General features: G+C 47.2%; 1 protein-coding gene across 13 annotated transcripts in view; it reads right to left on the reverse strand.

The window, feature by feature from the left end:
* Positions 1–23,784, reverse strand: part of ZNF532 (zinc finger protein 532) — a 104,488-nt gene extending 80,704 nt beyond the window's left edge. For 2 of the 13 annotated variants that reach the window (XM_057527051.1, XM_057527045.1), the window contains exons 1-3: positions 23,529–23,784; positions 21,863–21,944; positions 21,669–21,778 (exon numbers count right to left, since the gene is read on the reverse strand). Coding sequence is in view for 3 of the 13 variants with exons in the window: in XM_057527044.1 (XP_057383027.1) it covers positions 11,503–11,515 (13 nt within the window). In the remaining 10 variants the exon portion in view is untranslated. Of the gene's footprint in view, positions 1–11,502; positions 11,543–21,668; positions 21,779–21,862; positions 22,207–22,281; positions 22,662–23,528 lie in introns of those variants that run through there. The other 11 variants (XM_057527054.1, XM_057527053.1, XM_057527057.1 and 8 more) reach the window with 9 other exon arrangements.
* Between the last annotated feature and the right edge of the window lie 573 nt (positions 23,785–24,357).

Raw genomic sequence — 24,357 nt, forward strand, 5'->3', positions numbered from 1 at the left:
AGGTACCTCAGACTTGGTATAGATAAATTCTTATTTTAAGTAAAAAGTCTTAAGACATATGCAAAACAATAGACCAAAACCAAGTATAAAAAAACTTTAAAACCCCATTTATAAAGCATAATCCATTTTATCTGGTGATTTTTTAAATATCCTTAAGTACAAAGGTCCCAGGTCCCAGGAAAAAGGAGGAAAGGGCAGGAGGAGGAGGGAAAGGAGGAGAAAAGAGGGCTGAACAGAGAGACAGAGGGGGAGGGAACAGAACATGTGTACAAAGATATTCACAGTTAAAATAGTGGCTGGTAGGAATATAGGTAGTACTTGATATGTAACTCATAATTTTTAATTTTAAATTTAAATTATATTTTAATTTAATTTAAATTTAAAGTACAAAGTACTTTTAAATTTCTCAAAAAAAGGGTGCGGAAGAATTCCTTTGGGGGAAGGTGGGGGGGTGTGATGAATTGGGAGATTGGGATTGACATATACACACTATTGATATTATGTATAAAATAGATAACTGGGACTTCCCTGGTGGTCCGATGGTTAAGAATCCGCCTTCCAATGCAAGGGACGTGGATTCAATCCCTGGTGGGGTAACTAAGATCCCACATGCCTCAGGGCAACTAAGCCTGTGCACCGCAACTACTGAGCCTGCATGCCACAACTAGAGAGCCTGCGGGCCGCGACTACTGAGCTGGCATGCCACAACTAGAGAGCTCGCATGCTCTGGAGCCCGTGCGCCACAACTAGAGAGAAGCCCGTGTGCCGCAACAAAGAGCCCACGTGCCGCAACGAAAGATTCCCGCATGCCGCAACGAAGATCCCACGTGCTGCAACTAAGACCCGATGCAGCCAAATAAATAAATAAATATCTTAAAATTAAATAAATAAAATTTTTAAAATAAATAAAATAAAATAGATAACTAATGAGAACCTAACTGTATAGCACAGGGAACTCTACTCAATGCTCTGTGGTGACCTAAATGGGAAGGAAATCCAAAAGAGGGGATGTATGTATACGTATAGCTGATTCACTTTGCTGTACAGTAGAAACTAACACAACATTGTAAAGCAACTATACGCCAGTAAAAAATTAAAAAAAAAAAAAAAGAATTCCTTTAACAGGGCAATTCAGAGTCACGGAGATTTTAGCAAGCAGATACCAGGTACAGTTAAAGGTCAAAAGAATAACTAGAAGTCGTTAAAGAGGTAATAACCACCCTTCTGGTGAAAAAGAGTAGGGAAGAATGTGGAAGCCCGAGGCACAGGAACATGTGGATATGCCCCGGTTATGACAGTGGAGCACTGACAAGGGTACTTCATTTTACTTAGGAGTTTATATTTCTTAAGCACCTGCTCCAGGCTGGGAAAATGCCCTTTCAAGTTGAATGTACAAGTTAATGTGATGCTGTTTTCTTAACAACTGTACTTTATAGAAATAAAGTCAAATATATATATGAAGAGGCAAGGAAAAGTAATATAAAGAGAAAGTAAAAGAAAGACAGCCCGCTGGACGGAAGGTCCACCCTGACAAGCACCCTTCTTTATATGTAGCACCCACCTGGAAACGGGGAGCCCACGAGGAGTTTATTCACCTCCACTCACCTAACTTCAGAGCTTTTAGCTCGTAAGTGCTATCTAAATGCTTGGGAAGAAGGAAAGGAAGAGAGGAAAATCAAGGAAAAGAGAAAATATGGTCCACAATATGCTGAAGACGGGAGAAAAAGAGAAGGAAAAGTCTGAATCACATAATCATTTTTTTTTAACCTCAAAATGAAAATATTCTATTTCATATTCACAAAACTAGAAAATATGCAACACTGAGCCATGACAGGGTACATCAGAAGTGGTTCTTTACTTTCACAAGGAGTTAACTGATTTAATATTTGATTTTAGTCTGCAGTTTGCTAAAATGTTCCAAAATGCCCCATTTTCCACATTTTGCTTTATTAATGAATACCCAGGAGTTTTATCCTGAGTCTGCCTGCAGAAGATTAAATATCCCATGAAAATTGTGTTTTATTATTCAAGTGACTACATTCCTTTAAAATGCATTTGAGTTTTCATAACTTAGATCAGAGCATAATCCCAGAGAACCCTCTGTGGAAGACAAAGTCCTGCTCTTTCCATCTTCTGTTTACCCAGGTATAGGACATCCACAGAAAGACAACTGGAATGACAGAGCAGTAAGAAATAATTTTTGAAAGTGAAGCACAAAAAGATCAAGCAGAACTAACAGAAAGATGTCTGCAGAGGGCTCCTTTAATTTCAAAGCCCCCTGCTCAGAGGACAATCGATTTGCATGGGATGTCTGCTCCTCCCCGGCTGGCCACGTGGGACTCCTGGATAAAGCAGCTTTCACAGAGCTCACCCTCAGTCACTTCCTCAGGAAGTGGGACGAACCACAGCTCACACACACCGCCCCACACCCCCGGCCACCGCTCAGCATGGTCCTAGGATTTGGGAAAGGACACTTTCACCACGACCGGCACGTCCCGCAGGGCAGAGGCTCCTGCGCGCTCAGCCCTGGGGTTCTGGCTTGGCTTTGTGGAGGCCCCAGTGGGAGGGGACAGGTCCCGAACTGCTGCCGAGGACCAGTTTATGTCCCTCTTCTGCCACCAGACCACCTCCCCAGCACCAAGCGCGGGAGACTCAGGGTGCTGGATTGCCCCGTGACTGAACCCGCATCCGACATACCCAAATTAAGTAACTCCAGGCCATCCACATGACTGATGTTTTCTTTCCCTGCTCAAGAGTCAAAAATAGAGCTGTGCTGACTTGCCGTGAGTGCTAAGGCTCTTCAACAGTGGAATATCTACTTAACCGAATACACAAAGCTTCCAAAAATACCTGTCCTGTGTTTTTCTTTAGAAAGCAGAATGTAAATTTGAAGGGCAGGGCTGCCCTCGGGTTAGCATTTCAACATGACGGCTCCTCCGCTAGAAAAGCTTGAAGGCCGAAGTCAGAGCTGACCAAATACCAAAGCCCTGCGTCTGAACAGCTGGCTCAGTTCTGCCCAGACAACTGTGTGAAGGAGTAAGCCCCTCACCGGCCGGCCAAACCCGGTTACTGAAACTCAGCCACCGGTCTTCCCAACGGATGGCCTTCCTTTCACCTCCAGGAATGCCTCTGGGAACCAGGTCATCTACCTGGGCTGACCGTCTCTGCAGATATCTGGTGCGAGACAGTAAACAGGTGTTCAGGGCAAGGGGCTTGCCCAGACACCCTCCAAGTTTAATGAAAGAAAATCTTCGGGGCTTCCCTGGTGGCGCAGTGGTTGAGAGTCTGCCTGCCAATGCAGGGCACAAGGGTTCGAGCCCTGGTCTGGGAAGATCCCACATGCCGCGGAGCAACTAGGCCCGTGAGCCACAATTACTGAGCCTGCGCGTCTGGAGCCTGTGCTCCGCAACAAGAGAGGCCGCAATAATGAAAGGCCCGCGCACCGCGATGAAGAGTGGCCCCCACTTGCCGCAACTGGAGAGAGCCCTCGCACAGAAACGAAGACCCAACACAGCCATAAATAAATAAATAAATAAAAATTGTATAACTTAAAAAAAAAAAAAAAGAAAGAAAATCTTCAGCTGAGGAGATTACAAACTATGGGATTCTCTCTCCAAAACCACACTCACAACCAAGAAATTCTTAAAGTCCAGAAGGAAAAACCTGCTCTTTCCTTAGCTACTCCCAAGGGAAAAAGGGCCAGGATCCTAGTTGCTGTATCTGGAAGACATGTCATTGATCTTAGTGCACAGGCACAAAGCTTTAAACCAGAGAAATAAAATCTTCCAAAGTGAGGGGCATCTGTATAAAAATGTTTGGTGCACAGTTATTTGTAATACAGCAAAACACTGGAAAACGTGTAAATGTCCATCAGCAGAGAAATGATTATATCAATTATGGTACATTCTTTTTTTTTTTTTAAGTGCAGTAAAATATACATAACATAGAATTTACCATCTTAAACATTTTTTAAGTGTACAGTTCAACAGTGTTAAGTACATTCACATTGTTTATGGTACATCCTTTCTAATGGAGTGCTATGCACTTATTAAAAGTAAGGTAGGGCTTCCCTGGTGGCGCAGTGGTTGAGAGTCTGCCTGCCAATGCAGGGGACACGGGTTCGAGCCCTGGTCTGGGAAGATCCCACATGCCGCAGAGCAACTGGGCCCGTGAGCCACAACTGCTGAGCCTGCGCGTCTGGAGCCTGTGCTCCGCAACGAGAGAGGCCGCAACGGTGAGAGGCCCGCGCATCGCGATGAAGAGTGGCCCCCGCTTGCCACAACTGGAGAAAGCCCTCGCACAGAAACGAAGACCCAACACAGCCAAAATCAATCAATCAATCAATCAATCAAACATACGCATCTGATTCAAGATCCTCATTAAAAAAAAAAAAAAAAAAAAAAAAAAGTAAGGTAGAGCTATTATAGATACTGACATGGAACGATCAAGATACACCATTTAGTGGGGGGGGGGGGGGGAATCAGTTCCCAAAACAATACATACACTACATTAAAATCAAAAAGAAAAAATAAGCATATTGCATTGTACATGTTTATACAGATAGATATGTAAACTAAGCATACTGCATTTTATACATTTATACATATAGATATGTAAAATTTATAGATATGTAAAGTTCATAAAAAGGCTTAGGTTTCACACTAAACATCTGACACCGGAATCCAGAAAGGGCAGGGGATGGAAGGCAGGGGCAGGATGGTTTTCAAAGTTCACCCACCTAAGCATTTTCACAATCTCTTACCTACAGGGAAGTAGATGAAAGTTTACATTTCCTATGAACTCGGGGAGAGTCAGAATCATCAACCTTGGCAATTCTGTCAAAGGTACTTTTGCAAGCGCTCTATCTCCCACTGGATATTCCACATTCTTTTAACTAAAGGGCCCCTGTGCCGGCAATTCACTAATTTGTCAATGAGTTTATAGAAATACTGAAAGGGTCTGGGCTAAATCTGTCACCATTAATAAACTTCAGAAAAAGTCATTACAGCCTCTGCTTGAAGTGGGTTATTCAAACAGTTTCAATGATGAGAGAGCAAGAAAAAAATTTCCAAATTTCTTTTTGCTATTAGTTGGATACAAAATGCTTCGTGTTTGGTGAATTCCAATTATTTCAAAACTAAGAAATCACTTACAGACCCATTTAAGTACTAAAAACAAAAGATCCTGGTTTAAGAGAAAAACTCATGAAGGCTTCAGAAGCACTCCTCTGGCATTTTATAAATGCCACACTTTTTAGTAGCATCTCTATAATTCTAGCTTGAAGCAAAGTATAGATTTTCTAAATTAGAGGTGATATTTTGAGAGTACAGACAGGAGAACTTCAAAGTAATTTTCCTTTGTCACCTGAATAAACCTTCCAGATTTTTGCACAAAAATCCTAAATCCTGCACAGAAGCCTTTGTCCCTGAAATGCTCCCATCAAACCAGCGGCTCTATTTTTTGCTGTTTTGTATTCATTTTACCAGCAACTTTTTTATTTTAAATACTAAACTATTTGCAAACATTTTTGAGACTTCCAGCATTAGAAAACATGGAGGCGGGCACTAGCAGTTGAAGGTATCTTGCTCTTCTCTGCGGATTTTACAGTCCAGCCACACGTGCTTGCTGGCGTCCCTCAGAGGTCTTTCTTTTGGAATTTTTACTACCCCAGTTTTGAAGTGTCGTCCTTGCTACAAGGCTTTGAGTCAGTGGTTCTCAACGGGGGTGATTTTGCCCCTCCTCTACCACCACAGACATTTAGCAATGTCCAGAGACGTTTTTGGTCGGCGCAGCTCGGAGCGGGGCGAGGGGTGCTACTGGCACCCAGTGGGGTACTGAGTAGAGGCCAGGGACGTTGCTGAACATCCTACACTGCACAGACAGCCCCCAGACAAAGAACTACCCAGCCCCAAATGTCACTAGTGCTGAGGGTGAAAAGCCCTGCTCTGCATGAACAGACATTCCCGTTATCACCTGTTCTCCTGCCACCAACACCTAATCCTCCTAAGATCACGATAAACCCGCTCCCCCTGGGCATGCACACCAGAGCCCCCTCCCAGCCTAGAGAGGGTGGCGTCACCACTCCAGCTACCCTTCCACTTCCTCTCCCACCAGCTGAGGAAGGGTGTAGACAAAGGGGCCCCCCCACAGGGTTATCACAACTGGTCCTGAATTCCAAAATGAGGCCATCGCCTAGTCTTGCTAGATACCAAATTCACTTAAGGCATTTCTGGATTTATGAAAGGCAGTACTTTCATCTATAAAACATGACTGAGAGCATCCCCCAAGCTTATCATTCACAGCACGTCTACAGGCTGCTGACTTTAAAAGAAAACTCACTTAAAGTTATCTTCCTGGAGTAGACAGAAAACAGGAAAACACAGAGAAAGAGAATTAATCATATTTTGTCCAACGCTATGTTATATTAAAAGGAGAAGGAGGAAGTTGTTTATTTCTCACAAGGCCCTCCCTCATTTTTTACTAATTTCATCAAAGATAACCGACAGCTTGGAACAATGGTCCCCCAAGAATGCTCCTCCTGCTATTCAATTTTCCACCAAAAAGGGGAAAGAAGGGATTCTACAGTCTAGGAATTTGGGAAGTGCTGGATTAAACACCCACACGCACACCTTTTTTTTTTTTTTTTTTTTTTAAGAGCTAAGGGTATGGCTTTTTTTTTTTTTTTTTTTGGCTGTGTTGGGTCTTCGTTTCTGCACGAGGGCTTCCTCTAGTTGAGGCAAGCGGGGGCCACTCTTCATCGCGGTGCGTGGGCCTCTCACTATCATGGCTTCTCTTGTTGCGGAGCACAGGCTCCAGACGCGCAGGTTCAGTATTTGTGGCTCACGGGCCCAGCTGCTCCGCGACATGCGGGATCCTCCCAGACCAGGGCTCGAACCCGTGTCCCCTGCATTAGCAGGCAGACTCTCAACCACTGCGCCACCAGGGAAGCCCACACACACCTTTCTTTTAAGGCTTCTCTGAACTTGCAAGAGTTGATGTGAACTTCTAGGGTGAAACTTCATTGTGGGGATCCAATGCCCAGGCTGGGAACACTACCCAAGCTTATCTGATGCTGGAAGCTTTCAGGGTGAGACATCTTTGGGACATATTTGAAACAAGGTCTAATCAATTATCCTCCTTGGAAGACGGTATTAGGAAATAGGAGTTCTGGAGCCAAGTGTGAGGGAGACTCTTCCTGCCCATGTTTCTGAACAACTCTACCTCCGTGTTTTTCTTGGTACTTCCTCTCCAGGGGCACCTCTGCATTGACCCAAGACGACTTAAGGAAAGAACAAGAGAACAAATCTCCAAATATGGCGGAAGAACAAGAAGGTAGTATTTCTAAAGGGACTCTGCTATAGAAAAGACTATAGGGCTTCCCTGGTGGCGCAGTGGTTGAGAATCTGCCTGCCAATGCAGGGGACACGGGTTCAAGCCCTGGTCTGGGAAGATCCCACATGCCGCGGAGCAACTAGGCCCGTGAGCCACAACTACTGAGCCTGCGCGTCTGGAGCCTGTGCTCCGCAACAAGAGAGGCCGCGATAGTGAGAGGCCCGCGCACCGCGATGAAGAGTGGCCCCCGCTTGCCACAACTAGAGAAAGCCCTCGCACAGAAACGAAGACCCAACACAGCCAAAAATAAATAAATAAATAAATAAACAAAGTAAACAATGCGTTAAAAAAAAAAGAAAAAGAAAAGACTATAAAAACAGTGTGTGGCTGGTTCTGTAAGTATTGCCAAGAGGAGGCTATCTGTGCTGCCAAACGCACGTGCACACAGGTAGGCACACGTTCGCGGTAAAGGAAGGAAGATCACAGGACCGAGGTATCTCTTACTGTTCACCTGCTCTCAACAGCCATAGCCACAACAGTGTCAGGCAGCAAACAAGACACGCCTCCTGAATCTTGACAACAGGAGAAATACCGGTTGACCCAGAAGCCGTGGCTTTGAACCTCAAAGATGTTTGAGTCTCCCACTGATCAGCTACAGAAATAACACCTATAAACCACAGTACGTTGTGGTAGCGAAAACCTGGGCTTTGGAATAAGACAGATTGGAGCAAGTCCTGGCTCTGCTCTTTAAAAGTTACAAGATTCTGAGCAAGTTACTTCTTTAAGCTTCTGTTTTCTTGAGTAGAAAATGGAGATAGTAAGATCTACCCCACAGTTATTGTGAGAATTAGATAAAACAATCCAGGTAGGTGCTGTCTACAGTACCTGGAATACAGTAAGTACATATTAATGTGAGTTATTAAAACATCAAAACAAGGCCAGTGATAGGATTCTAGCACAGAGAAAGCCCTAGAAGAAATTCAGCCACAGCTCTGATGCCCTCAAATAGCGGATGATAAGGACACAGATGCCACCAGAATTCTCAACAACGACCTGGATTTAATAATGAGCATCCTTCACTCAAGTGCCTCTTGCAGAAAGGCAGCCCAGCAAGGTCTTCTAAGAAGCCAGCAGAGGCAGAACACAATTTTCCTATCCTCAACGACCTGAAATTAGAGCACTGTGTAACCAAAGAAGTTATAGTTAAATCTGAAACTCCAACAGAAGTCAACAATACCCTAATGCCCAAGATTAGGAGGAAAAGAAATTTTTTGAAAAATCTATGAGTCATCTAAATCAAAACTAGCAAAGCCTAATTATTATTACTCAAGTGCTAAACCATGTGTTTAATCATTCCCCCAAATGAACGTTGGACAGCTAAACCAGACTTGCATTTTGCCAAACAGACATACACCTATGAGGGGCCCCAAACATTCATACACTCACATCAAGCCCCCGCCACCCCCCATGCGAGCCCTCAGATACACATCTATGCACCCAGAAGAGACCCTAAACATTACGCTTGAACAATTCCTCCAGCCATTCGGCCAGTTTTCCTACCTCCAGTGCCCCAGTCCAGTGCATTCCTCAGACAAGCAGCACGTGCTATGCATTTATGGAGCGAATACTGAAAGCCTAACATACTGTTTCTGTGATTTTTGAGTAAACACAAAATGGAGAAAAGATTCCATTTCTACACTCAAAAGAGCTCGTACACCTTGGCTACTATACTAAAGAATGTAAAGGGTATAGGCGTCGGGTCCAAAAGAGGCAAGTATGAACACCGACTCCAACAATGACTGGCCACTCAGCCTGGCGTATCTGTTCATTCTTGGGGCCTCAAGTGCCTCAGGCATAAAACGGGTTAAGGCCACCCACTTGTCAGGGGTGCTGTGAGGCCTAATGATTCAGAAATCCAAAGTGTCTCCAAAGAGACACAGTTTCCTTCACTGCACTTTCCCAAAGTGACCAAGTCCCCCTTCAGCTATCTTCCTTGCAACTCTTGTTTTCTGAGATATTTCCTGCCTCAAAATCTCTGTCCCAGCCTGAAAACACTGCTCGGTGTCCTCTGCACATGTTTTCTTCTCATGCCAAGTGCTAAGCTTTCCCATCATTTCCCTCCGTGGATCTTCTTTCCTTTTTTGTAAAAACTCCCTCCCTCTATTTTTTCAAAACTGCACCCGAACTTTATCTTTACTGGAACCTCTACTTCCATGCAATGTTTCCTTTTTTGTCTATTTCCTCCCACCTCTACCTTCAGAAGCCAAATGAGCCTATCAGAGAACAGTGTTAAAACCTGACACAAATTCCATTCGTTTATGGGTAAGCTATTTCCTGACGATGATGAATCATGGCAATGCTACAGACTGCACCCCCTAAACGGCGGAGTCATGTGGCAACCCCGTGCTCTAGGCTAGAGAGGAGGGCAGAGGAAAGACGGGACACACCAAGGAGAACCCATCCTGACCGAAAAGCCAACAGCTGGTCCGCAGCGTCACCGTCACATATGAACAAGAGCACATTCTATAAAAGGCGGCCCCCTTCACTGCCTCCTTTTGGCCTACAGCTTGCTGAACTTCGCTAATAAACACGAGCAGCTCTTAGTTTCATAGCCTTTACTCATCTACTTACTGGTTTGCCAATGTGAGAACAAAGGCAGCCGCCAGATCTTGCTCTTAGGATGACATTCTCTAGAGAGCATCCCATTGTACGATGGGGAATGCCTGGACCACACACACCAAAGACAGCTAACACGGCATCCATTTGCCTTTACGATCCCTACTGTAGTAGACATTCCTCAGGGTGTTTCACAAGCCCACTGGCCACCTCCTCTGAAACTACTGTCCCCCGTTTAGGGTCAGTAGTAACCCTGCCCTCCAAGCCACAGCGGATGAGACCAGGACCAATTAGGTTTCTGGTCTTGAGAACTGGCAGTGAGACTGAGGAACACAGGTGATATCCACCGGCGGCTTAAACGAGGACACAGGGACACAGGGGCTGTGGGACAGCCATGTGCTCAGGAAAGAGAACGCCGCTGTACCAAGGGAGAGGCACAAAGAGACAACTGAGGACACGCGGCCCTAAAAAGAGCACAAAATAATCTTAGAGCAAGATGATGTCTGAGCTCCCAGTTTCAGGTCCTCGTGGCAGCAGCTGGGGCCCAACGGTTAGCTCCCTTTCTTATGGTGTTGGTTTAAACAGCCGTGTCCCGATTGTGTGTCCTCTAAAGTCAAGCAAACTCCAAACAATCTAGTGTTGCAATGCCTTCCCATGTGAATCTTGTCTACAAGGAGCTACTGCTTCTCCCAATCCATCTCCTCACCTCGGCCGCCTGAGCTGTCCTTGGTTGTCACCATCCCAAGTGAAGGCCACCTCGTAAGGTTGGTTCCGATTCAGTTATCCAGGAACCATGGGCACTGTATCTCATACTGTCCTCACTCGCTCACCTGTTCACTCACTCGCTCCACAATCATCCCGTGGGGCTCTCCTATGAGCACAGAGATCATGCACATCTCCTGATGCCTGTGGTCCCGTACTCTTACACACCCATCGCTCTGCATGCCGTGCACTCCTGGTTCTTTCCTAGCTCACTGGACTGGGGACCAGTCATCTTTGCTTTGCCTTCCGATGTTCTCTGCACGTCTATCTGCCTGGTCTTTGACGCTGACTCTTGGCATACTCCAGTAAGCCATCTGACTCACTACCCCACTACATCCTGAACTCACCCCCAACTCAGATTAACATCCACGGTTCCAACCCTTTTCTCCAGGGCTGTCTCCATGGCCATGCCCGTCCTGAATGCCCAGCCTTGTCCCTGCTCCCCGCACGGCAATGTGACACCACAGAAGACACACCCACAGGCCCAAGACACATACCTCCACCACCCCAGGCAGGGATTCTGCACGAAACAAGGAGCTGACGGATTTAGTCAACAATTAATAAATCATATTCAATGTGCTGGATCCATGTATCATAGAACTCTCAGTGTCCAAATGTCCAGTAAGATCTAAAACTCAACTAGGATTTCTGTGAAATGGGAGGCTTTCTTGTAGAGAGATGGGGTGGCAACCTATCTCATGGAACAGATACCATTTTATCCTTACAACTAATTTAATCAATGTCCATTCCCCATTTTAGAAACACACCAACTACAGTTCTGTAGTCTCTTACCGTTCAAACACATAACCAAACTCCTTCCTAGAACTCAATTTCTTGTTTGGCCCAGGCCCCGGAGTGACCTTTCCCAAGGCATCTGGATCCAAGGGCTCCAGGGTGGTTGCCTTCATCATGCGCTGGACAAGCAGGTGGTGGTGATTAGCCATTCTTCAACACCGCCCTGGCAGGCGGCTCATTAGGACTCTTATTCTAAGGAAAAGTCACAAGTCACTCAATTCCTTGTCAGGTATGGAGGCAGGAATAGCTAACAGCTCTGAGTCCTCACCTCCCATCAGATCCCAAGTCCCTGATCCAAACATGGCACGGTCACTCTTAGGTGCTGATTTAAGGCCTGAGAGTCTTCATCACAATGACTTGAAATGGGTAGTACCCCTGTCGTGTATCTCCTGGATCTCATCTCAATATTAAAATCACCTTCTGTCTCACTACAGATGCCAAGGGCTCAAGGTAATAAAGCTGGAGTAACGCAGGTATGTGGGAACAAGAATAAACTGAGGATCCAGTCAGACCCCGTGTACCCAGACATCAGTGTTCATGCCAGGCTGGGCGTCCATGGCTGAAAACCAGGGCTGACCCCAGCTGCACTCACTGGCATCACATGCAAAGCGAGGGTGAGTTCCCATAGTCAGGCAAGGCTTGGAGAATCAGATCACTCTGGAAGCAAGAGGCAGCAGGTCTGAAACCAAGGGAAACAGTGGAGACCCTGCTACTCAGTGTGGTCCACGGGCCAGCAGATCACCATCACCTGGGAGCTCGTCAGAAATGCAGAATCTTGGGCCGATACCAGTCCTATTGAATCATTATCTGCATTTTTTTAACAAGACCCCCAGGTGATCTGTATGCAAATTAAAGTGTGAGAAGTCCCATCTGGACAACAAGGGCACCCAGGAGGGACATGGGACTGTGGGCCGCAGGTACAGGACAGCAGCGGCAGGAAGGGAAAGGCAGCATGAAGCAGGGAAGAACTCCAGGGCCAGCCAGACCCTGGTCCAAGTCTAGGCTCAGTCTCTCACTAGTGGTACCATCTTTGGTCACTTAACCTCTCTTAAGTCTCACTGGGGATATTCTACCTTTCAGGGGACAGTCAGCATAAAGCATCTAGCACACAGTAAACTTGCAGCAAATGCTAGTTCCCTTTCCATTCAGAAGCAGACACCAACCCGGCACGGATGTTTAAACCCCATAACCCAGGGATGAATTAGGAATATCTGGGAGAGAAAGGGAGCCCAGACTAGGGGAGAATGAGTTTCTCTAACAAGGAGACCCTAACGTAGTTCTTACACTATCTTTTTCAACCAAAAGAGGGGCTCAACATCAATAAATATGAATACTGCAGGGCACCAGAGGAGTTTCACTGTTAAATTTATTTAGTTGTCCATCCAACAATCCAGACCAGCACTGTCCGACAGAAACAGAATGAAAACCAAATATATAGTTTTAAATTTTCTATTCCTATTTTTAAAAGAAGGGGGGGGGGGAATTTTGTGAAATAAGTTTTAATAATAAATTTTATTCAACCAAAATGTCCTTTCAACATATAACCAATATTAAACAACTATTAATGAGATATTTTACATTCTTTTTTGGTACAGGTCTTCAAAACCTGCTGTATATTTTATGCTTACAGCCCATCTCAATTAGGACTAGCCACATTACAAGTGCTCAAAAGCCATGTGTGGCTGGTACCTGCCACACTGGACAGGGCAGTCCTAGACGGAAAGGTCCCGGGGATCCCTTCTCCACTCAATCTTCCATCACCTCCAAATCCCAGTGTACAAGACACGACTATCTGGTCCCTGCAAGCGAACATGGGCAGGAAAGGGACGGAACAGAGGCTTGAGCTACCTGCCATATATTCACGATCAAATTTTGCTTGTTTTTAAACTCTGGTTGACATAAATTACACCAATAGTCAGACAACCCAGACTCTAGCCACTCGCCGACTGGGCTGAATTGTTCTGGGAGCAAAGACAGTTGTAAGATTACAACTACAAAATTTGTCCAAGATTTTCCAGCTACAAAAGGAAGTACAGCCAAGTAGGAACAAGTACTCTTGCCTAGATTTCACCCACTTTCACCAGATATAGGGCAGCTGTAACTGAAAACCTACAGACAAAGCAGGAGACACTTACTGTGTATGTTTTCATGCCCCACCCTCCAAAAACAAAAATCACTACTTATAAAGGAGGTAAAAGAACAGGAGAAACACCACCTTCCAAGACAGAAAAGATAATGTCAGGGCTAAGGCCCTTACCCTATAACAGGAAGCCTCAGGAACACTACAGCTAAGATTTTAGGGAGGTCTCACCACGCACCAGCCACTTCCCTAAGCACTTCATATGCATTTAATCTTCAAAACAACCCTCAAGAAAAGTATGAATTAGAATTTAAGTAACTTGCTTGAGGTCTCACAGCTAGCCGGTGGCAGAACACAGGTTTATATCATTGAGGGCTGGGCAGACAGGTATATATCACTGAGAGCTGGCCAAAGGCAACTGAAAATCTCCATGGCCTTACCACCCAAATTTAAGTAAAACACTAGCCATAATCAATTCTCAAGCTAGAGACCTCCAACTACCTTCTCCACTCTTGCTATGTTAAATCAGCAAAACTGCTAAGAACCAGCTGATCAATGAGTACCTATATGAGGGCTTCATTTGAATAATTCAAGCTCTCAGGTTCACATGATGTGAGGACTGTAGGTATGAGCTGGCCTATATATACCATCAGAACACATATGAGAAATTTTGGAAGGCAAAGAGAAAGTAATGATGGCAACAGTCTTAGACCAGGAGGTCTAGAGTGCTGGGTTCTAGTTCCAAATGTGCGATTAATATTAACTACCTTAGAGTCTGTCATACAGAGTGAAGTAAGTCAGAAAGAGAAAAACAAATACAGTATGCTAACACATATATATGGAATCTAAGGAAAAAAAAAAAAGGTCATGAAGAACCTAGTGGCAAGACGGGAATGAAGACACAGACCTACTAGAGAATGGACTTGAGGATATGGGGAGGGGGAGGGGTGAGATGTGACAGGGTGAGAGAGTGTCATGGACATATATACACTACCAAATGTAAAACAGATAGCTAGTGGGAAGCAGCCGCATAGCACAGGGAGATCAGCTCAGTGCTTTGTGACCACCTAGAGGGGTGGGATAGGGAGGTGGGGAGGGAGGGAGATGCAAGAGGGAAGAGATATGGGAACATATGTATATGTATAACTGATTCACTTTGTTATAAAGCAGAAACTAACACACCATTGTAAAGCAATTATACTTCAATAAAGATGTTTAAAAAAAAAAAAAAAATTAACTACCTTCTGAACCACCACCCGCCGGCCCCGGCCGGCACTACCACCAATTTGGGCTCACTGTAGAAAATAAGGAGGTAACTGTAAATATTTAATGTATTTCCAGCTTTGTGATTTTTTTTTTTTTTTTAAACACAGAGCTGGAAATTTTCTAACCTAGAAGTTTTTCAAAAATTCTTACTGCTCAGATACCTAAAGAATTTATTCCTCACAGAAGAAAATTATCAAAATCAATACCCATTACCAGACCCAGGAGTCAGCAGGAGTTTGGCTCCCTAAAAGGTAAGGCTGACTTGAGAAGACATTCAAGAACCACACCACCTTGACTTTACCTTTAGGTCTCTATGAATCCTTCAAGATGCTCGGAATCTCTAATTATGTACAGTTGTAGTAATAGCTGACTGAAAACAAAACCTGCATTTGGGGGTCCTAACGACCATCAACTAGAGGATACTTGGTTGGGAATACTTGGGACAGCTAAGAAGGCCACTCTGAGGTCATCTAAAAATTACTTATTTCAGGCTCCAGATTTAGATTAAGTAGAATTTGCTCTCCCCCCCTCATTCTAAAACAGGCAGAATTTAGAACTTCCTGTCTGTAGCAGATGATTCAAAGAATTCTTTAAACTGTGTTTCTGTGTTAGAACAAAAGATTTTTCGCAACACCACTTTCAGTTTCCTTTGATTTTCTTATCCTTTTCAAAGAATAAATAAAACAAAAACACCTCTTTGTTCCTTCTCGCAATTTGTACCTCACCCTAGTACCCAGAAAAAAAACAATTAAGTCTTTCCAACAGGTTATTCCTAGCACTGTCCGTCTTTGGTGTAGATACAGATTCTCCCCTCTCCGTGAGGGCTAAAGTCAGGAAAACCTGCCTAACTACAAAGGCCAGCTACCGTGCCTCCAGCTTCTCCATGACACACGCGCACCTCCACCGTCCTTAAAGGCCACTCCCAACGCAAGCGTCTTTGGTGCCTTCGCTGTTAAGCCCCTACTTGTGTCTCTCTAGGCTCCTCCCCCAAGCACCTTCCATGGTTTCCCCTTGTCCCCAAGGCAGAAGAGCCCAGTGACAAGGGACAGGCTTCAAATTCTGCCTCCACCACCATTTCTTTTTTTTAACATCTTTATTGGAATTGCTTTACAATAGTGTGTTAGTTTCTGCTGTATAACAAAGTGAATCAGCTATACATATACATATATCCCCATATCCCTTCCCTCTTGCATCTCCCTCCCACCATCCCTATCCCACCCCTCTAGGTGTCCACCACCACTTCCGAGCTGGCAGACCTTGGCCAGGATCTTGGCCTGAGTTTCCCAACCTGCACCATGGGGATAATAGCACACAGCTCACCTCATCGTCTTGGTACTAAATGCATGGAAAGGCCACCAAAACGGATTGTGCTGTCTGCAGGTGTCAGCTACTAACACGTGGTCTGCCTTTCTGGAAATGTTCTGCCCTCCAACTTTCTGAAACATGCATCTCAAGTTCTTCAGCCCCTACCTCCCCTTCATTTATGCTTTTTACTATATAAACCATTATCTTATGGGAGCCCGAACTCAAACCTTTTCATACCTTTCTTCTATCATCTCTGTTCTATATTAGTTGCTGCCAGTCTAGACCTCCAGCTCAAACAGATCTGGGAGGCAAAGGACACCCCATGGGCAACACAACCCAAACTTGAACTCACTGTATCAACACCTCCACCTCCCAAATCATTTCTGCCTCCTGAATTCAGAATCTGAGAGACAGGAGTAACCCGTGGCAAGTAACCTCAGAGACCATCCTCTGCTCCTCCCCCTCCATCGTGCCGCATTCTAATCGGGGACCAGCACACACACACACACCTGCCCCTGACGCAGTCACCACCTACCACTCCCTCCCCACGCCAACGCCTCGGACCGAGCCCTCCTCCTCTCTCCTGCACTGCTGGGGTGGGGCCTCCCCTCTGACCTCCCTGCCTCCAGCATGAAAAGTCCTCATTCCATCCTCGTGGTGCTGGCCCAGGACCTCTGTCATTCAAAGTCTTTCTGCCTCTGCTGTCTACACAGGGAAGCCCACGCTGGAATGGGTGACATAAAACGACCTTCAGAAGCCTGGCCCTTGTCAGCCTCGTAGCTTCCTCCTACTCTCCCCTGCCCACCGCACTCTCCCACCCCGACCTGCGGCACCAAGCTCTCCCAGGGCCTGTCCACACGCTGCTCCGTCGGGCTCTCACGCTCTCCCCCCAAGTCTCTGCCTGCCTTACAGGTTCTTACTGGTTTTCCTCGGTCCGGCTCGGCAGCCACCTCTTGCAGGGCTCCTCCCTCCACGCTTGGCACTAGGTGGCCTATTCACATTCCTGTCATAGCATCTGTAGGCTACTTCCCACTAGGTTTTCCTCTCCGGATTCCTTCTCCCTCGGTCCTCCCAGTGCCTAGCACAACGTCCGGTGCTTAGTAAACACGCAGTATCTGCTAAATGGATGAAATAATCCCCAAATTAACAATGATTCCCACTTCCCGGGCTTCCCTCCCTCCCTCTACACATCACCATAACCTCTGTCTACTTGTTCTTCCTGATCCTGAACGCTATTTTATCCTCTAAAAAAAAACCAATCTGCTTCCAAAATCTCCCTACTTCATTGCTTTGATATTGCTTAAATACTTTCACTTCTTTAAAAGACACAAAAGCTGAATAATAACTTCAAATATTAAAATAACACCAATATTTTGACAGTCAATAAATCAGACAAATTATCATTAATGATAAGTTCTTTCTGCAGCTAAGATTTCAACACAGATCTTTCGTACTCTTTTCCAAAATTTCCAGTCTATTATTGGTTGGTGTTTTATGGAACCTGAAGACAAATGTGAAAATTAAACTGCCAAATGCTTCTGAGGAGATTAGGAATAACTGCTGAAGGAAATAAAGGATATTTTACCACTTGCAGGTTCTTGTTTCCACTTTCGGCTAATTCCAATTAGTTCTGGGTTATAAAGCCTGTCATCCCGTTAGTGAGTGGTCTATTATCATGAACATCTCTCGTGTGTCTTCAGATAACATTTGCTATGAAAAATTTACTTGGGAAGTCTTAACTGCAGCTGACGAGGCTAGATCTTTTTTGTGAGCTATGACCAGCTGAATTTACTTTCATTCTAACTTCTAATTCTTATCTACTTACCATATGACTCAGCCATCCCACTCCTAAGTCCTTACCAAAAACTTATGTTCAGACAAAAACCTGTATGCAAATGTTTAGAGCAGCTTTATTCCCAATCACCAAAAACTGGAAATAACCCTAATGTCTTTCAACGGGAGAATAGAGAAACAAACCGTGGTACATCCATAGAGCAGTCTACACAACTCGGCAATAAAAAAAAGAACCAAGTATGGATACAGAAAACAATATGGATGCCTTTCAAATGCACTTTGTAAGTCAAAGAAGCCATTTGTATGGCATTCTGGAAAAGACCAAATATAAGGACAGAACAAATCACTGGCTGCGGGGGGGGGGGGGGGGGGGGGGGGAGTGGAGAGAAGAGTCTGACTACAAAGGGACAGCAGGAGGAAAGTTTTTCAGGCAAGGGAACTACTCCCTATGGGTAGTGGTGGCGCGTACACAGCACTACACGCTTGTCAAAACCCATAAAACCATGGGTTTTACTGTACGTAAATTTAAAAGTAACAAAAAGTTAATTATTTAACCATGACGTAGTTAAAGATTATACGCCAAATACAGGCATACCTCCTTTGCGCTTTGCTTTACTGCACTTCGGAGATACTGTGCTTTTTTTTACAAATTGAAGGTCTGCGGCAACTGTGCGTTGTCAGGTGATAGTTAACATTTTTTTCAGCAATAAGGTATTTTTTAATAAAGATACGTACATTGTTTTTCTAGATATGCTACTGCACACTTATTACAGTATAGTGTAAACATAACTTTTATATGTACCAAGAAACCAAAAAATTCAAGTGACTTGCTTTATTACGATAATCACTTTCTTGTGGTGGTCTGGAACCCAGACCCACAGTATCTCTGAGGTACTGCCTGTATAATTAACACAAAGGTGTGGATTTCCTTGACGTTAAGCAGTGGCTGTTGTTATTATTTTGTTGCTACTGTATTGCATTGATGAGGAAGAAATGTTAGGGGGACGGGGTGGGGGGCAACCCCAAGTCTTTCCCCCCCTCCCCGTGCTGGCAACCTTTGCGAGGTTCCACAGGAGGGCAACCTCCGCTCCAGCTGTGAACAGCTAAATGGAGTTCCACCAAGGATATGGGAAAGGTTATTCAAAACCAACGGGAGACAGACGGTACCCCACAGCACAGCCCAAGAAAGCATTTCAAGGCAAGAAATACAGGCGGGGGGAGACTACAAATCCTGAAGTTCTAACTCATCCTAGTCAAAGGTATCAGCAGAAAATTCCATCCACGTGTTGGCTGCAGCATTCCTAGACCCTCCTTTAGAAAGGAGTCAAGGTGGGAGGTGGGTGGGGAATCTCTTTGTGAGAAAAGACAGCAAAAGAGAGAGAGAGAGAGCGCAAGAGTTCTCCTAAACCAGGAGGCTGAGAATTCTAAAAACCCTGGACCCAGCGTTCTTTAACATGGAAAAAGTGATGCTAAGTAGGCAAATGATAAAAACAAGCAAAGGTTCACCACCCAGTGACTCTTTCTTTCCAGTGGACCCTCCTCAGCCAAACCCACACATTCTTCCTCCAGCGGGGATGGCCCGCCTGTCGTCCTTGGAGACTGCCCCAGGCAATCCCGAGCAGGCGCTGGGCTCCGGGCTCCAGGTGTGGCTGCCCTCATGGCGACAGACGAGAGCGGCCCCGACGCCAAGGGTGGGTGCCACCCTACTCCCACCTGGCTCTTCTGGGCAAGAGGATACTGCGGCTTCTCCGCACTCACATTCCCGAGCCCAGAAAGCTCTGTTCCTCTCCGGGAGACCTGGGCCTGCCACATCCTCAGAGCCCAGCATGAGATCGCCACCTGAGACAAACCTCCAGCCAAGATGGGCTCCTGATTGCAGCCCTGGAGAACCAGCTCTCCGACCTGCAACGGCTCTTTGCAGCTGGAAAGTGGAAAGACGGGCCTGCGTGCAAAGCAAATGCTATTTTCCAGGCGCCTTCTGGGGGGAGGGGGAGTAACAAATCTAAAAACCACAGAGAGTAAACCAGAACGTTCTGGGACACGCCACGCCTCACAAAAAAGGGCTTTTAAACATCCTATCAAGAAACAGTCACTGCAAGGGGTTAGCTGTCAAAGTTAAATAAAAATCACTGACTTTCTAAAGATAGGAGTGAAGGACTCAATTATAAAACAGCTTATTGTAGTATTAAGCTAATTAAGGTTTATCACATTAGCCATCTGAGTTTTAGTTGGCACCAGAAAAGCAGGAACAGCATATCATGCAACGTGGATTGGGATCTGCTTTGCAAGCAGATTTCTGCCACATTCAGACACAGAACCTCTGGCAGTCAAAAATGTTGTAGAATTGAAAACCAATTTTCGCACAGTGATTTGTCAAGAATTTTGTTCCATCACATGAGCTATTTACTGGCCTCTCAGTCCGAGATTACATTTATCTCTATTAAATACCGCACAAAGTATTCTGAGCTAACCATGCCCTGTTGTTTCTCTTTTGCCAGTTTTATCACACGCCGGATGCTCTGAAATCATATGAAAAATATTTCAACAATAAAACCCTTGCATACTTGACACCCTTCACTGCAGATATTCTGCCCACCAACTGCCAGCACACAACCCATTCTAAGACCCTCGGCACTTCTGAAAAGACTGTTCTGCTGAATGCAAAGAGGAACAAAATACCCTCCACAGAGTAGGGGAGAAATTTGTTTTCAATCGTGTCTTCTATGGGCTCCTCTTGACTATACTTTTACCAAACCAGAAGACAGAACTAGTTCTATCCGTTGTTGCGATCATCTTGGATTTGATTCTGGAACTGCTGGTTTCCTGTTTGGGGAAGTTGCAGCTCTTTTCACAAGGAACCCCAAGGCGAAATGTTTCGTATTCCCCTGTGAGGTCTCACTGCCTTTGTTCTTTACTTTGCTACCACTGATCACTGCTGCTTCTCTCTTCTCCTCTAAAACCTCTTTTGGTTTTGGAGGATGCATAAAAATGCCAGCTCAAATCAAACTGTCATCCTTTAAGGCACTGGACATTTTCTACCATCCACTGCTATAAAGCTCTGAGTTAACATGCATCTTTGCACAGAGGAAGCCAGACTACCCAGTCTCCTCCTGGCATTGTATTAAGTATTCCATATTAAAACGTATGCCACAAATAATCCAATGGCAAACTCACGGTCAACACCCCACCCCCGCCCAAATCAATAAAAGCCATTCCACCACTTGACTTGGAGTGAAAAGCCTTTCAGGTTAACACACAGAGCAAGGTAAAAAGAAAGGTGATGAATGAACAAAAGGCAAATCTACCTTCAGGCTCCTCAAATCCCAAAAAGGTGGCTAGGCTGCCTGGATTTGGCAAAGTCCTTCCATTTTCCTGTAATCATCGGGAAAATGCTACATGTGTACTGCTTTAGTCTTATGCAAAACAGTGCATTCCCCACAAGGCCCTGACGCCTACCATTCTCTTAAACTTGCTTTTCAGGCCTGCCTTTTCTAAATGACCAGCCACATGCGATTTAATGAAGTCATTCTGATTTCGCCTTGACAGCAACACTATCATAAAGTCACTCTAATCCCATTAAACTTGGCTGACGTCAAGAGTATTTCTTCTCCACTCTCCACCCAATATTATCTCCAGGGTACCAATGCACTGTCAATCTGTGTCTGAACGGATCTTCAAATAAATACTTAAATTCATGCTCAAAATTATCATATCTCACCTTGTGAACCTTGACCTTTTGGAAAGACTTTGGACCAATGTTCAGTTACTGTCACACGGTTGCATTCTCTGCAAATATGAAAGGGTTAAAAGCAGCCCCAGTCAACAGGCCTACAAGGAAAAAAAAGACAGCATGTATGCCTTACAGCATCACTGGAACGCATTTATGCTCATTTCCTAGAACAATATTGTTACCTTTTGGCCTTCATAATAGTCAGAAGTATCCCCAAAACCCTTTAGTAGCTTCTAAAAGGAAAAGCACAAAACAGAACATACCCTGCAAGAGAAAAAAAGCATGCAAAGTAGCATTCTCCAGCAACAAACAAACTATCATTACAAATCCATCAGTTCATTTTGGTTTTGTTTTGTTAAAAACGTAGAGAAGCAGAGAGAGAGAGAGAGTGAGAGAGAGAGAGACTGCAGAAACCAAGTGTCCCCACCCTAGCAAGGCACATTTTTTTCTTTAATAAGGGTCATAAATCTCAGCTCCTTGTCCATCCCTTAAGCAAAAGAAAAAGGCAGGAAAAGCCCAAGTAATCTCAGACCTTGCAAACCTGCACATTTTTCCCCATCTTCTCTACACAGAATCTTCTAGGGCTCCATTAGTCACGTACCAGTGCTGTGTGGTGTCTAAGTGTGCATTCACATACTGTGTTGGGATGGTCCCTTCCTGCAAGCTCCTCTGCTTTTGGCTGCCATGAAGGGAGGAAGCTGCTATCCCACTGTAGTAGCTCAGTGACTGCATTGTGCTCAGGAGCTGATCTGCCTCAAACCAGTTTCAACCGGTTCTGGTCACCCTACATAAAAAAGCTATGGCAACCCTCGCTGAGTTGCCAACAAGTCCCTGAAAATCATCAGCACAGGGAGGATCTCGCTGGGGGTGGTTGCTCCCTCTTAGGTCTTGGTGAGGACGGGAAGGTCATCGTGGGTCCCCTCCACCGCCGCACGAGCACGCAGCCCTGGAAAGGCTCCCCTCACCAGCACCCCAGAGCCCCTCGGGCCCATCCCCCCTCCCGTCCACCCCAAAGCCCACCGCAGACACTGCTGCCCCTCCTTCTCCTTCCCCCACTTACCTCCCACAACCTGGCTCAGATCTTTGTGTACGTGTGTGTCAGTGTGTGTGCTCTGGGTTGGTGGCTGACAAAGAGCCCCCAGGAAAGCGATCTATGTGTGTCTGCTCACCCTGGCTGCGTCGGCGGCAGGGGCCGGCCTCGGCCTCCTAGCAGAGTGCTGCGGGCTCGTTGACCAGGCTCCTCTCTGCCTGTCACCCCCCCACCCAGCCCCCTCCTCCCGTTCCTCTCCTCTCTCTCTCGCAGCCCTGTCACCACCACCAGCAGCCCCCCAGTCTCCTCCTCCTCCTCCTCCTCCGACCTTCTCTTCTTTCAAGCACCTGGGGGGAGTAGTCCAAATCCCTTCACCTCGGGCAAGAAGTCTAGGGCTGCCCGGGGTGGAGGCGGGGGGCGGACTCGGGGCCAGTGGGACAGAGGGGCACAGAGGCCTTTTAAAAAATCCGCTGCGCAGCGCCAGCGCCGGAGGGGGGAGGAGGCGAGCGGCGGCGCTCACGTGGCCCCCCTCTCGGAACCTGCGGGGCCTAGCCAGACCGGCTGGTCCTCGGCCCCCCCAAGGAGGCCGGCGGGCCGCGAAGGCCGGCCGTCCCCAAGGCCTGGGTGGGACAGGCCGCGGCCGTCAGGCCCAGGGGCCGGAGCCTCACGCGCCGGCCCCGACTGCAGGGCCGGGCACGAGGGGCCCGCGCCCCCGCCCCTCGCCGTAGCCCGCCCGCGCCGCTTCCTCCGCGGCCCTGCACCCCTCAGTCGGCCCGGCCGCCCCCTCGCCGCCCCCCGCGCCCCGGGCGCACACCCACCCCCTGCCCGGGGTTGGCCTTCGCAGCGGTCAAGCCCGGGCGTCTGGGCCGCAGCTCGGATGACCTTTGTTCAGCGCGGCGCCGCCGGCGGCTGCTGTAGCTGCTGCTGCTGTCGTCGTAGCGGCGGCGGCGGCGGCGGCGGCTTCCATGTTACGGGCGTGTCAGCCGCATTCCCGCTGCCGGGGTCGGGGTGTGCGTGTGCGGCGGAGGGGCCTCGCCGGCGGTGCCGCCGCCGATGCTGCCGATGCCGCCGCCGCCGCCGCCCGGGCCGCCCCGCTGCCGCCGCCGCCGCCGCCGCCGCCGCCGCCGCCGCGGCCTTGCGGTGCGCCCGGCCCGGGCCCCGCGCCTCCCCGGGCGCCGCGCTCTAGGCCGCACGGCGGCGGCGGCGGCGGCGGCCCGCCACGCCGGGGCCTACGATCGGGGTGCGGGCCCGGGCGGCGGCGGCGACACCGGCGGCTCGGCCCGAGCGGCGAGCGAACAAAAGGGAGCGCGGGAGAGGGGGAGGGGGCGGCCGGTGGGGGAAGGGAGGATCGGGGAGAAGGAGGCGAGACGCGAAGCCCCGCAGCCCGCGGGCGCGGACGCTCGGCCGGTGCCGACTCGGCGGAGGGAAGGCGAGCCGCGCGGACCTGCCAAGTCTCGCCCATATGCGGCCGCCGCATCGCGGCTTCGCCCCGGAGAGCGGGGTGGTGGTGATGGTGGTGCTGAGGGCCTGCTGCTTTTTCCAGCGGCATTGCAGGCTCTCACCCAGTCCTTTTCATGGCCCCAAGCCGCAACTTACTCGAGTGGAAGGAAGCAAGGCCTCGCCAAAGATGGTTGCAAAAGACCGCGA

The sequence above is a fragment of the Balaenoptera acutorostrata genome, chromosome 13 (assembly GCF_949987535.1).
Source record: "Balaenoptera acutorostrata chromosome 13, mBalAcu1.1, whole genome shotgun sequence".
NCBI lineage: Eukaryota > Metazoa > Chordata > Mammalia > Artiodactyla > Balaenopteridae > Balaenoptera > Balaenoptera acutorostrata.